The sequence below is a fragment of the Haliotis rufescens genome, unplaced genomic scaffold (genome assembly GCF_023055435.1).
Source record: "Haliotis rufescens isolate VD_foot unplaced genomic scaffold, xgHalRufe1.0.p SCAF_5, whole genome shotgun sequence".
Taxonomy (NCBI): domain Eukaryota; kingdom Metazoa; phylum Mollusca; class Gastropoda; order Lepetellida; family Haliotidae; genus Haliotis; species Haliotis rufescens.
The window spans coordinates 55,453,771-55,469,442 of record NW_025964223.1 but is presented as its reverse complement, the minus strand read 5'-3'; the positions used below and the strand labels follow the sequence as shown (position 1 = coordinate 55,469,442).

At 38.5% G+C, this 15,672-nt stretch overlaps 1 protein-coding gene across 1 annotated transcript in view; it reads right to left on the bottom strand.

Annotated features, from left to right (window-relative positions):
- Window positions 1-15,672, bottom strand: part of LOC124125606 (tyrosine 3-monooxygenase-like) — a 53,279-nt gene that overhangs the window by 21,291 nt on the left and 16,316 nt on the right. Inside the window, exon 2 of the mRNA XM_046488942.2 lies at window positions 8,647-8,889. Coding sequence (XP_046344898.1) covers window positions 8,647-8,889 — 243 coding nt within the window. The remainder of the gene's footprint in view (window positions 1-8,646; window positions 8,890-15,672) is intronic.

Below are 15,672 nucleotides of genomic sequence, written 5' to 3'. Positions count from 1 at the left end.
AATTTACTAATCACCGAACAGAACAATGTAATCATTGTTATTTAAAAATCTCTTTCCTACGAATGTTACGAGTTGGATTAACCGTCTAGGTATGGCACAGTGTTACGTTGTCAAACAAGGATTGGAATTCAATATTCAGATTTGTTTTGTTATGCAATAATGGTTGCTGTACATTTACAAAGGGTAATATTCAGATAGAGGAACATATTTCGGGGGTTATGTCCAAAATAGATCTCACTGACATAGTTTATACATTCCGATGTCCGAAACACAAGCTGAATATTCAACCATTTACTTGTAATAAATCAATATTATTTTACTTAAGCGCAATACATGTAATCATGATATAAATTGAAATTAAAATGAATACCGTTTCCTTTTAGTGTGTCTATGTAACAAGGAAACGGAAGAGTGTACATTCCTAGTTACTGTCACATGTATCCATATAAACATATTGCTATACATTTGAAAGTAAATGTGCCTGTATAATGTTACCTAAATATTTTTACTCAGAGTAGAATAACATTTGTCCGACCTGTTCATGTGAAAAAGTGTTGTCTCATTTATTGTACTCTCAGCTATGTGACCTTTGATACCGAATAAACCTCCTCCTTCTCCTATTCAGACAGACAGGCCACAACTCCAGAATGATGAACATATATATGGTCACTGATGTAAGTTTGTTTGTTTGTTGTTTAACGCCGCACGCAGCAATATTCCAGATATATACAGCGGTCTGTAAATACTCGAGTCTGGACCAGACAATCCAGTCATTGACATAATGAGCATCGATCCACGCAATTGGGTTACGATGACATGTATCAACCAAGTCAGCGAGCCTGACCACCCGATCCCGTTAGTCGCCTCTTACGACAAGCACAGTCGCCTTTTACGGCAAGCATGGGTTGTTGAAGACCTATTCGAGCCCGGATCGTCACGGGTCACTGATGTAAGGGTGTGTCAACAATTTCATTTTTAGACAAAAGCCATATGCACATACACACATTGAAACGGCACGTCGACTATATATCTAACTGAAACACCTGTTCATAAAAGTTCCAGTGCTTCAAAGACAGAACTCCAGATGTACGACATGTCCAATATATTTACTTCTTAGGACAAGGTTACAATTCTACATTAAGGTATTTACCAGAGAACATTACTACAAAAACGAATCTATAGATGTAAATCTAGTTAACAGATATAGGCACTTCCATGGTCGTGGATGGCGACGCCAAGCCAACTACAACGTCAAACTAAACGAGTATTCGTTTAACATTCGCAGGCAATACAATACCGCCAAACATATAGAAATATATATTCTTTATCATCATTGTCTAGCGTCCATTGCGTAAACTCATAACGAAAGTCGATAAACGTTACCTTTATGATAACATGCGGAGATAAATCAGCTTCATAAGAGGAAAGCAAAGTCAACCGCGCTTGGGATGCAAGGTGCCCCTTTCCCTTTGTAATACTAGAAACTTTATGTGTAGGGAAGTTAATGAGAAAGACAGGATGTCCCGCTAATGCATATTTTGGATCACGTTACGTAATTCGACGTCGTGTTAATTCGCGAACAGAAGAACCATACGCCAGAAAACATAAACCAGTCCAGATCGATAGCGGTCTTGGATGCTGGTGCCGTTGTATGGCTGAAGATGTGTGTTAAGAAGGCTCTGGAATCAATGGTAACTGTTTCAGGAGGATGCCGTCATTCAAGGATCCCAACGCCGAATATTCCATCAATTTGCCTTTCCTTTCTGTCCCTCAAAAATTAAGACCTTTTGCGTCAAGTTGAATGCTCCGTCAGTGTACGGCGAGAATGGCGCCGAAGGCTTTAATGTGACATTTAGCCTCTATTACTGAGGCTATAATGAGTGACCTATCATACTAGCGGAGACCGACACTCAATTATTTAATACTGCCAAAATCTTAGAAAGATTTGTTAAAATGCTTCGCTTAATTCGTCCCCATTCAGCTCCAGTTGAGCGGAAATGGGATTTGATTATGTCTGAGTGGATAGCCATGTAGCTGAGAGCAGCTTGCACATCAAAAGAGACTTTCGTAACGCGCTAAGATACAGATCACGTGGTCCTTCATCCGGGTTCCGGAGCAGGTGCCTCAGTGTGACATGCTTTCCCGGGTTACCCGTCTAACTTATTTTTAATGCTGAACGTTAGAAACAGGACCAGCATTGAATCAAATATAATGTCCTCTATGGGTCTTGTGCCATCGGATGTGTCGATCTGCGCATGTCCATCACGACTTTTAGTCTTTCTTACTCAAGTATTTAAGTGTATAGAAACTTTTTTATGATGTCTAAGGGCAACGTGTTCTGTGACCTTGACTTTTAACTCTAAACATGGACAATAAAGGATCGACATAATCATTCGCCCTCGTCAAACACCGCGAGAACCTGGTTAGAAGAGTGAGTAGGGTTTTACGCCGCTTATATTCCAGCAATATCACGGCAGGGGACACCAGAAATAGGCTTCACATATTGTACCCAAGTGGGGAATCGAACCCGCTCCTTCGGCGTGACGAGCGAACGCTTTATCCACTTGGCTATCCAACCGCCTCTTGGTTAGAATAGTTACCAGTACAACTCTATATTGCTTGTCAGTTTCAGTTTCAGTTTATTCTCAAGGAAACATTTACAGCTATATCTCTATATATTTATACATATGAAAACACAAAAATATATCAGTGTCAACTCTAATTAACTTACATAGACATACAATATATCTGGACAAATTCCTTAAATCTTTTAGCCTTTTGGGTGAAAGAGTTCTACAGATTTTTAAAATATTTGGCCACAAGTAGTATATTTTTGGACTATACAGAATTCTTTGTTGGAGTAGTGAAAAGATAGTGAAACTCATCTACTACTGAAAGTAAATCACAGAGTTGACAAAGTCTTTCTTTCCTTGGTATATTCTGCCATCGGCCAGTCTCATCGGGCAAGTCGTGGTTTGAAGGACGACATTTTAAAATCGCCATGTAGTTGCCTTTAGGGGGTAACAGATAATTTTCAAAATTTGGGTTTGCTTATAGTGTTTATAGTACATACCCTGTCGGCTCGACCCCATACTTTCCCTCCACTTTTGTATAAACTGATCCTTAAGTATCTGTTCGACCGTTGAGACTAGCCAGTTTGTAGAGCATATGTATGTTTTATGAAATATTTCACTTAATCCAACATCATTTAGTGTCTTTTGAACACACACAATCCATGGAAAATTTGTTTTGTATTCCGCTGGCTTTTAAATAATGTAGCTGTACAGAAAATATGAGACTAGATTAGATCGGATGATCAGGCTCGGTGACTTGGTTGATTATACACAGGCCGTCTGCATAAAGCAGGAATATTTCACATTGCAGCGTTAAACAGCATTCACTCACCCATCCACTCGAAACCCTATGCCACTGTTAGTACATTACAACGACCCATGGTGGAAGGTTTCTGAATTCTAAAGATTCTTTCTTTTCTTTTTATGGACTTCAGATATACAGTCTAAAGAGAGAATTTGACGTTTGAGTCATTTTGATGCTGGCAAAGAAATAAAATAAAATTTCATGAAAACGGATATCGTTTTATATGCTCTATCATTAATAAACACAGATGTTTTACTCCAAATAAATGAGCATTAGATATATAAGAGAACTGCTTTCTTTATCGTGTTGGTTTCTAAAACATGAACGCTCCGTTATATACACCAATCCCACTCAAAAAAATTAACGACGCCGAGCCCTGCAAGCATACATTACTCGTGACGACTACAACTATTCACACTGAGTAATTATTTCATCCTTGATCTTAACAAACCCTAGCAGCATGGTCATCACGTGCTAGGGATCCATTTCGTACCAGTATGGACACGCAAGGTATTTATGTTTGTATGACTGGTCATTTACTGCAAGTTAAAAGCAAGCTAAACATTCACCGCTGATTTCATTGTTTCTCTAATGGATGGGTGTTTCCTGACAAAGACTGTGGCATTCAGCAAACACAAAGTATACTCAATGTGCGGATGCAAAAAAGGTCATGTGTACGAGGTAGCACTCGCGCTTGTATAGCTGTTTAACTAGTGAGTTCACTTTGCACTAATGACATACCAAATACTTGTAGACCTTTAGAAAAGAACAGAACGACGTGGGCGTAAATATCACCTTTTCTATTCATGCGATGTAATATACAACGTTATTTCGTTTGTGTTTATACTGAAACAAATAAACCCGCATATAGATCTACAGTCGCGGGGGTTACTAAATCACATAGACAACATATAAGCAGCATTGATATAAGGAAATCGATATGTCGGATTACAACTCTAACATTAAGAAATCAATATAATGGATATTACATTAACATAGGGAAATCAATTTATTATACATCAATACTTATAAGCATGCAATCAGCATATCACATTACAACTTTCGTATGCATGTAATCGACATATCACACAACAACTTTCCTATGCATGCAATCGACATATCACACAACAACTTTCGTATGCATGCAATCGACATATCACACAACAACTTTCCTATGCATGCAATCGACATATCACACAACTTTCCTATGCATGCAATCAGCATATCACATTACAACTTTCGTATGCATGCAATCGACATATCACACAACAACTTTCCTATGCATGCAATCGACATATCACACAACAACTTTCGTATGCATGCAATCGACATATCACACAACAACTTTCCTATGCATGCAATCAGCATATCACATTACAACTTTCGTATGCATGCAATCGACATATCACACAACAACTTTCCTATGCATGCAATCGACATATCACACAACTTTCCTATGCATGCAATCAGCATATCACATTACAACTTTCGTATGCATGCAATCGACATATCACACAACAACTTTCGTATGCATGCAATCGACATATCACACAACAACTTTCCTATGCATGCAATCGACATATCACACAACAACTTTCCTATGCATGCAATCAGCATATCACATTACAACTTTCGTATGCATGCAATCGACATATCACACAACAACTTTCCTATGCATGCAATCGACATATCACACAACAACTTTCGTATGCATGCAATCGACATATCACACAACAACTTTCCTATGCATGCAATCGACATATCACACAACAACTTTCCTATGCATGCAATCTACAAATCACACAACTTTCGTATGCATGCAATCGACATATCACACAGCAACTTTCGTATGCATGCAATCGACATATCACACAACAACTTTCGTATTTAGATCGCGCTCGTCTCACGCTAACAAGTTACTTACACTAGAGGGTCGGTCGGGTAGCCTAGTGGTTAAAGCGTTCGCTCGTCACGCCGAAGACCCGGGTTCTATTCCCGACATGGGTACAATGTGTGAAGCCCATTTCTGGTGTCCCCCGCCGTGATATTGCTGGAATATTGCTAAAAGCGGCGTAAAACCATACTCACTCACTTACTCACTCACTTAAAGCAGAAGTAAGAATAATGTAGATACAGATGACACAGACAGATACTGGATCGATACTCATGATATCAATCACTGGATTGTCCGTCCAGACTAGATTATTTACAGACCGCCGTCAAAAAGCTGGAATATTGCTGACGTTAAACAACAAACGAAACATACAGACACAGACACAGATTCTTGTTAAAAGGCTTGCGTAAAGCTCCTCATAAATATAACATATATTCAGCTGACGTTGGCAATACGTTATACTTGTACTTCGTTTATATGTGTTTTGTATGTAATCTATATAGACATGTTCCAGTTTAGTAGACTACCAGTAGAAGGACTTTCATTTTGTGGAAGCCTTGGTGGCTGAGTGGGTTAGATTGCCGACTTTCTGCTTTGACGATCAGGTGCCTCACTCTGGCAGTGTGGGTTCGAAACCCGGGTGGGACTCAACCGAAATAATGTACTTTCATTTGTACTTTAGTAAGAAAGGGTTAACCCAAATATAACATGTGCTACATTTGACCACTTTCTAAATGCCACTGTGTATTATTTGCAATCAATATTGGATTGGACTTTTCGGAGCAGAAACTGGGATGACGAGATAGTGTTATGACAAGAGAAGCACACAATCTGCTGAAAACCCGGAAATAAAAAAAAATCCCATAAACCAAACACACAGAAAGTCCCTGGTGTACGAAATGTACACAAGAATATCGCAGCACAATTATCTCAAACGTTAACAAACGTGATACCAAACTGAGGAGATGGCTGCAAATGATTCTTGTATGACTAGCTATAGGGTTTTGTTTGTTAAACAATCAAGATATGCTGACATAACACATTGAGACAATAGAACAGATAGCCACACGAACTGTGTTTAGAACGTTTTTGAAACAGTTTGTTTGAGTTTATTTAAGAGAAAATCGTTAAAAGGTGGCTTTCTGAATATTTGCTGATTGGTATAAAATAGCATTTTCAACACAATACTTTCGTTAATCAACTCAGACTCCCGCCATCGGTCTTGTATATACAACGATGTTCACACAAAGTAGACCATGATGTTTACACTAGGTAGACCTTCATGTCACACTATACAGACCATGATGTTACACTATATAGACCATGATGTTACACTATATAGACCATGATGTTTACACTAGGTAGACCTTCATGTCACACTATACAGACCATGATGTTACACTATATAGACCATGATGTTACACTATATAGACCATGATGTTTACTCTAGGTAGACCATCATGTCACACTATACAGACCATGATGTTACACTATATAGACCATGATGTTACACTATATAGACCATGATGTTTACTCTAGGTAGACCATCATGTCACACTATACAGACCATGATGTTACACTATATAGACCATGATGTTACACTATACAGACCATGATGTTACACTATATAAACAAAGTTGTAAGACTATATAGACCATGATATTACACTATATAAACCATGATGTTACACTATATAGACCATGATGTTCACACTAGGTAGACCATCATGTCACACTATACAGACCATGATGTTACACTATATAGACCATGATGTTACACTATATAGACCATGATGTTTACTCTAGGTAGACCATCATGTCACACTATACAGACCAGGATGTTACACTATATAAACAAAGTTGTAAGACTATATAGACCATGATATTACACTATATAAACCATGATGTTACACTATATAGACCATGATGTTCACACTAGGTAGATCATCATGTCACACTATACAGACCAGGATGTTACACTATATAGACCACGATGTAAGACTATATAGACCATGATATTACACTATATAAACCATGATATTACACTATATAAACCATGATGTTACACTATATAGACCATGATGTTCACACTAGGTAGACCATGATGTTTACACTAGGTAGACCATGATGTTCACACAATTTAGACCATGATGTTTACACTAGGTTGACAATGATTTTACGCAATATAGACCATGATGTTCACACTATATAGACCATGATGTTAACACCAGGTAGACCATGATGTTTACACTAGGTAGACCATGATGTTCACACAATTTATACCATGATGTTCACTCTATTTACCTAGAGTCAAATCTTATGTCAGGTATTCAAGCTATTTCACTTCAAAGAGGGACAGCTGAATGACTCATAAACTATTAAAAAATTCTCGTTAATTCTTTGCCCCTTCGGTGTCATATTGTAACATGACCAAAATCAGAGGGAAATAGACTATCTAATAGTTAACATTAAAGTCTAAATAGCGGCAAATTAAATAATGAATACCAGAATATTATTTTGTCAGTTGCAAGGCTATATCTCTCATATTGTTCAGAGAGCTGTTTCGTTAAGGCATGTACTTCAGATCCCACGCAGATCGATACTTTGCTCGTTTCACTTGCAGTGCCATATCAATTAAGACGACGGTCACCCAAGCGATATTTACGATCACTTGTGGAATAACCAATTAAAAACTGTCAATAGGCATCAGGAATGGTGCTTGAAATAAGGAACTGTGCCCTTTGAAAAGAAGGACATCATCTGGTGTCGTTATTGGTTGTGAATCAGAGTGAACTTTTGACAAGAAAATAAAAAGGCTACATCGGATCCAAACACGATTTTCAACATGATGTGTTTCTAAATACTTCTTTGGGGCGTGTCGTGAAAAGGTGGTGTGATGTTTTGGCTGATCACGTGTTTGTCGAAACATATGACCTGCTTATGGTACGTGATCACTGCATGACAAGGATCTTAAGAAGGTACACATTCAGAACAGCAGATCGAAGAAATGTGTACATGTGTCATTTCTATAAGTATAATAAAATCAAGGCGAATTACAACCTGTGAACGGATTCGGGTCAGATAAACCAGGGGTTGATATAATGAGCGCGTCGTCCAAGGCACCGCGATTCGCTGTGCAGAGTTGCGTCCCTTGGGCACGCCAGAAACCTATGATTGTGTGTTCCAATCCAGGTTCACCCCGATTGTGTTTCTAGGTTTGTCAGCACCATACTTGTATGTACCATACCCGACGGTCTTTCCTCCCACATTTAGCTGACACGCCGCGATATAACTGTAATACTGTTAAAAGCGGCGTTAAACTCAACTCACTCACTCACTCACTCCAGCAAACCAGGTGGACAGGTCCTTCCTTACCTCAATGACTCTCAGGACTCTGGTCAGGTTGCCCACTCCCTCCTTGACCGTCACAATGACCCCGTGGATCTTGTGACCCACGGCGGGAGGGGACGCTGCTCCCCCATTCTGGACGAAGACCTCCTCCTCATTGATGGAATCCCCCCGACTGAGGAATCGCTCCCTCCTCTCAAACTCCTGGTTCGTGGCCGTTTCAAACTTGGCATCGTCTATGAGACTCCGGTGTCGCCAGCCTCCTCCATGCTGAAACAGAACAATAGTGAAGCATTTGTCTATTTACAGGTCGTGATTAAAACATAATCTTGTATCCTTTAGTAATGTTAATGTGATGTATAGGTGATTGTAGACTTATTTACAGGCAATGTGATGTTGATACTGGGTAGGTACGATTGTAGAGTGATATGCCATGATCCGTCAATGTGATGTTTACATGGAGTACAGATTATTGGTCATGTCTACATTTGATAGAGGTAACTTTAGGGTCATATGTAGGGAATGTGATGTTTACAGTGGTTAGGAATAAGTCTAGACTCCCGTTATATAAGGTTATGTGATAGATGATGAGAGGGATGAGTGGGGCGGCGTGTGTGTGTGTGTGTGCGTGCGTGCGTGCGTGCGTGCGTGCGTGCGTGTGTGTGTGCTTCTTTTATGGCTGACAATTTCCTTTTTTCAACGGTGTGACCCACAGTAGTTTTTTTCAAGCATTTTTTGGACAATTTACTTTTTCCGAAAAATTTACCTCCGCATTAGAAACTTAACCTACTATTCTCTGTAAGCCCACCACCAGAATATCAGAATTTTCATTTTGGAGATATTAACATCACTACATAACTCTCATCATAAAATGCATTCAAAGCGTTTGTAAACCAATAGCATTACCGTCAAATTTACAGTATCATCTGCATATTATCAAAATATCAGAATTTTCATTTTGGAGATATTAACATCACTACATAACTCTCATCATAAAATGCATTCTGAGCGTTTGTAAACCAACATCTGCACATTATAACAAGTATTTGTAACCACAATGGTATGTCATGTTTACTAACTCTCTCAGCATTTACCCCTTCACATCCCCGCTGATACAGGTATGCTTCTATCTCATGTAGAAATATTGACAGACATATGGACAGTTCATGAAGGACATACCGTTTGTCATAACCCCCGACTTTATAGTTTGATAGATATTTTGGACTAAAGTAAGAAATCTACCTTAGACTTCATCTTCATGTCATTGTAGCCAATACCCAGGTTAACTACGGTTAATCTCGAACAGCCGTGTAACTTAGTCTTTGGGGGATACCGTTGCAAGAATAGACCCGTGAAGACTCGGATTAGAATTGGTCTTCAGCAAGCAATGCTTGTAGTGAGAGGCGACTAACGGGATCAGGTGGTCAGACTCGGTGACTCGGTTGATGCATGTCACCGTATCCCAATTGCGTGGCTCGATGCTGATGATGCCAATCACTGGATTGTCTGGTCCAGACTCGATTATTTCCAGACCGCGGTCATGTAGCTGGAATATTGCTGGGTGTGGCGTTAAACAACAAACAAACAAACGTATAAAGAATAGGCTCACAAACACTATCCACTGCATCTACGCAACATCAGGTTGAACCGCAAGCATCAACACCAAAGATGACCTTGTCACTAAACATGGTTCCATCCACAATCATCATGCTGATGATGCAAAGATCTTTCTTCACAATTTCCTATCCGAAATGAAGCAGGTGCTTAGAGATAATGCCACACCGGTATCACTTATTTTCATGCAGCTGAATGCCGGAGGTCACCTGACTCCTTGGAAGACACGAATGTAGTGCGCTTGATAACGCCCTGCAGACCGCCAAACGCCGGTTCCTGAGTGGCAAGACAACCGTCCAGCAATATCATGATACTAGGGCACTATGTCAAATTATGTGTGTCAAATGTAATATGGTAACTGTTTGATTGGCATTCTAGACGCTGGTGAGTATATAAGTGAGTGAGTGAGTGAGTGAATATGGTTATACGCCGCTTTTAGCAATATTCCAGCAATATCATGGCGGGGGACACCAGAAATGGGCTTCACTCATTGTACCCATGTCGGGAATCAAACCCGGGTCTTCGGCGTGACGAGCGTACGCTTACCACTAGGCTACCCGACCGCACGGTTAAGTAAATAAGAAACCAGACAACTTTGTGGATAACAACTTATGGTTTATTGCATTCAGCGACGTTTCGACGTAGATTCTTACACCCTTTTCAGTCTGGATGACGGTGTAAGAATCTACACCAAAACGTCGTCATGCTATAAAACCAGAAGTTGTTATACACACATTTGTATGTTTTCTAATTGTAAATGTTCCTATTTAGACAAAAAAAACATATGTATATTAATAGTGTCATATTGAATATACCACTTCATAAGTTATATTGGGGTCTCACTGTGAGTGTTAGAAAGTATCTTGATTGATGATTTTGAACATTAGAAACTAAACAATAAATCATTAAGAAATTGTCTCTCCTTGTCAAATACTTATTTGAAATATCGCTTCGGGACAGTGGCTTATGTATGCTTATGATTGATTTTATATGTCAGGTAATGCGATGTTTACATGGAGTAGGGTGGTTGTAAAGTTATAGACATGTTATGTGATGTTTACATGGAGTAGGGATGATTGTAAAGTTAGAGACATGTTATGTGATGTTTACATGGAGTAGGGGTGATTGTAAAGTTATAGACATGTTATGTGATGTTTACATGGAGTAGGGGTGGTTGTAAAGTTATAGACATGTTATGTGATGTTTACATGGAGTAGGGATGATTGTAAAGTTAGAGACATGTTATGTGATGTTTACATAGAGTAGGGGTGGTTGTAAAGTTATATACAGGTTATGTGATGTTTACATGGAGTAGGGATGATTGTAAAGTTATATACAGGTTATGTGATGTTTACAGGGAGTAGGGATGATTGTAAAGTTAGAGACATGTTATGTGATGTTTACATGGAGTAGGGATGATTGTAAAGTTAGAGACATGTTATGTGATGTTTACATAGAGTAGGGGTGGTTGTAAAGTTATATACAGGTCATGTGATGTTTACATGGAGTAGGGATGATTGTAAAGTTAGAGACATGTTATGTGATGTTTACATGGAGTAGGGATGATTGTAAAGTTATAGACATGTTATGTGATGTTTACATGGAGTAGGGATGGTTGTAAAGTTATAGACATGTTATGTGATGTTTACATGGAGTAGGGGTGGTTGTAAAGTTATAGACAGGTTATGTGATGTTTACATAGAGTAGGGGTGGTTGTAAAGTTATAGACATGTTATGTGATGTTTACATGGAGTAGGGATGATTGTAAAGTTAGAGACATGTTATGTGATGTTTACATGGAGTAGGGGTGGTTGTAAAGTTATAGACATGTTATGTGATGTTTACATGGAGTAGGGGTGGTTGTAAAGTTATATACAGGTTATGTGATGTTTACATGGAGTAGGAGTGGTTGTAAAGTTATAGACATGTTATGTGATGTTTACATGGAGTAGGGGTGGTTGTAAAGTTATAGACATGTTATGTGATGTTTACATGGAGTAGGGGTGGTTGTAAAGTTATATACAGGTTATGTGATGTTTACATGGAGTAGGGATGATTGTAAAGTTAGAGACATGTTATGTGATGTTTACATGGAGTAGGGATGATTGTAAAGTTATAGACATGTTATGTGATGTTTACATGGAGTAGGGGTGGTTGTAAAGTTATATACAGGTTATGTGATGTTTACATGGAGTAGGGATGATTGTAAAGTTATAGACATGTTATGTGATGTTAACATGGAGTAGGGGTGGTTGTAAAGTTATAGACAGGTTATGTGATGTTTACATAGAGTAGGGGTGGTTGTAAAGTTATAGACATGTTATGTGATGTTTACATGGAGTAGGGGTGGTTGTAAAGTTAGAGACAGGTTATGTGATGTTTACATAGAGTAGGGATGATTGTAAAGTTATATACAGGTTATGTGATGTTTACATGGAGTAGGGATGATTGTAAAGTTATATACAGGTTATGTGATATTTACATGGAGTAGGGATGATTGTAAAGTTAGAGACATGTTATGTGATGTTTACATGGAGTAGGGATGATTGTAAAGTTATATACAGGTTATGTGATGTTTACATGGAGTAGGGATGGTTGTAAAGTTATATACAGGTTATGTGATGTTTACATGGAGTAGGGATGATTGTAAAGTTATATACAGGTTATGTGATGTTTACATGGAGTAGGGATGATTGTAAAGTTATATACAGGTTATGTGATGTTTACATGGAGTAGGGATGATTGTAAAGTTATAGACATGTTATGTGATGTTTACATGGAGTAGGGGTGATTGTAAAGTTATAGACATGTTATGTGATGTTTACATGGAGTAGGAGTGGTTGTAAAGTTATAGACATGTTATGTGATGTTTACAGGGAGTAGGGGTGATTGTAAAGTTATAGACATGTTATGTGATGTTTACATGGAGTAGGGGTGGTTGTAAAGTTATAGACATGTTATGTGATGTTTACATGGAGTAGGGGTGGTTGTAAAGTTATAGACATGTTATGTGATGTTTACATGGAGTAGGAGTGGTTGTAAAGTTATAGACATGTTATGTGATGTTTACAGGGAGTAGGGGTGATTGTAAAGTTATAGACATGTTATGTGATGTTTACATGAATAGGGGTGGTTGTAAAGTTATGTACAGGTTATGTGATGTTTACATGAAGGTAGATGTGATTGTAAAGTTATATACAGGTTATGTGATGTTTACATGAAGGTAGATGTGATTGTAAAGTTATATACAGGTTATGTGATGTTTACATGGAGTAGGGGTGATTGTAAAGTTATAGACAGGTTATGTGATGTTTACAAGGGGGAGGGGTGGTTGTAAAGTTATGTACAGGTTATGTGATGTTTACAGGGAGTAGGGACGGTTGTAAAGTTATATACAGGTTATGTGATGTTTACATGGAGTAGGGGTGGTTGTCAAGTTATAGACAGGTTATATGATGTCTACATGGAGTAGGGGTGATTGTAAAGTTATAGACAGGTTATGTGATGTTTACATGGAGTAGGGAGGTTGTAAAGTTATAGACAGGTTATGTGATGTTTACAGGGAGTAGGGGTGATTGTAAAGTTATAGACAGGTTATGTGATGTTTACATGGAGTAGGGTGGTTGTAAAGTTATAGACATGTTATGTGATGTTTACATGGAGTAGGGGTGGTTGTAAAGTTATATACAGGTTATTTGATGTTTACATGAAGGTTGATGTGATTGTCTACAGTTCGGGTTGGATTGAATACGTAATAGTGATGACACCAGGTGTTCGCGAAAATATGAGTAAACGTAAAACCAAAATCGCTTACGGATCAGCTTCAAAGGTACCCCCATAATTCTCTCAAACATCGCAAACAAAAGCATGGACAACATCAATCTTTATCTTTAAAAATCCATCAGCGATAGTTATTAACTACTATTAACAACTCAATACAGAATATCAGGACACACAAATATAGTTCTCATATAGCATCTAATTACTACCAATGAGATTGTCCACATTAACACTGATGTCATTTTTAGCAGTGTATCGATTAGCCTCAGTGTCTACAGTTCGTCACTGCACGCACGTTGGTGTTTGTTTACAGTTCTCCAACAATCAGATTGCCTATTATCCGACACCACATTTTAGAACCACAAAGATAGGAATCGACCGACCATCGGGTCTGCTGAAAATATATAATTTTCTTAAGGTTGTTCTCTGGAAGCTCTGAAAAATGTGTTGTCCAGAGAAAATGTCTCTCCCACCTGTGTGTGTGTGTGTGTGTGTGTGTGTGTGTGGGGGGGGGGGGGGGCTTGTCCTTGTTTTCCAGCATAATGCCGAGCGCCAGGCAGAGTAAGAACAAGTACCATCATGTACGGCTCTTGGTAACGGCTCTGTATTATGGCAATAACAATATATGTATCTTTTGGTAAAGAGTGAGTTACTTTTCTAAATCGCGTTAACCAATTATGCATTACAAAAACATATATAATCTACCGGATTAAAGTATGCACCCATGTGTGATGTTTGCTTAAAATGAGACAAACAAGAAATACCAGCATTCGACAGTGACGTATTTGATACGGGTACCATAGTTGTGTTTTGGAGCATAAAATTGCAGTGTTTCGGCTACTGTTTTCAGCCTAGTAACTTTATGATAACATTTGCAATTGTTTTATTAAATCCATTTTTCAAGTGTATACTTTCTTGTGCGTTTAGTCGCGGATATACGACAGCTTGTAAATGACAGAGCCTGACCGTCGATTGCTAAAACTCTTACAGATATGGATCTAATTTGATCTCAATCCCATACCCGCCCATTCTTCCGATACACACAAGGTGATTGATGAAACTGCTTACTTCCGACCTATCTAATGTTACTGACGAAGCTGGTTAATCCCCGTCATCCGGAGACCCAGAGTTACCGCTGTGTCTCTATATAATACATACAAACCTCCACATGGCCACTCGTCACGATATGGCTGAAATATTGCCGATGTGACGTTAAATTTTATCTCACACAGTCTAGATGGCCTCTCAAATAATGTAATGTTTTACTATATGGTAGTTTTCATACATTACTCTGTGGGGGTGATGTTTTAAACTGGCAACTTATTTTTAACACCGGTATGCATGCTTGTACCACCTGGTGTCAACACGAGTTTATAGTGATGCATAAACGCCTGGTATCATCACTATTTCATAGTAATTCATAAACACCTGGTACATCACTATAAGATTGTGAATCATAAACACCAAGTGTCATCACTATTTGATAGTAATTCATAAACACCTTGTGTGATCACTATTTGATTGTGATATATAAACACCTGGTACATCACTATTTGTTAGTAATTCATTAACACCTGGTACATCACTATTTGTTAGTAATTCATGAACACCTGGTACATCACTTTATGATTGTGATACATAAACACCTGGTACATCACT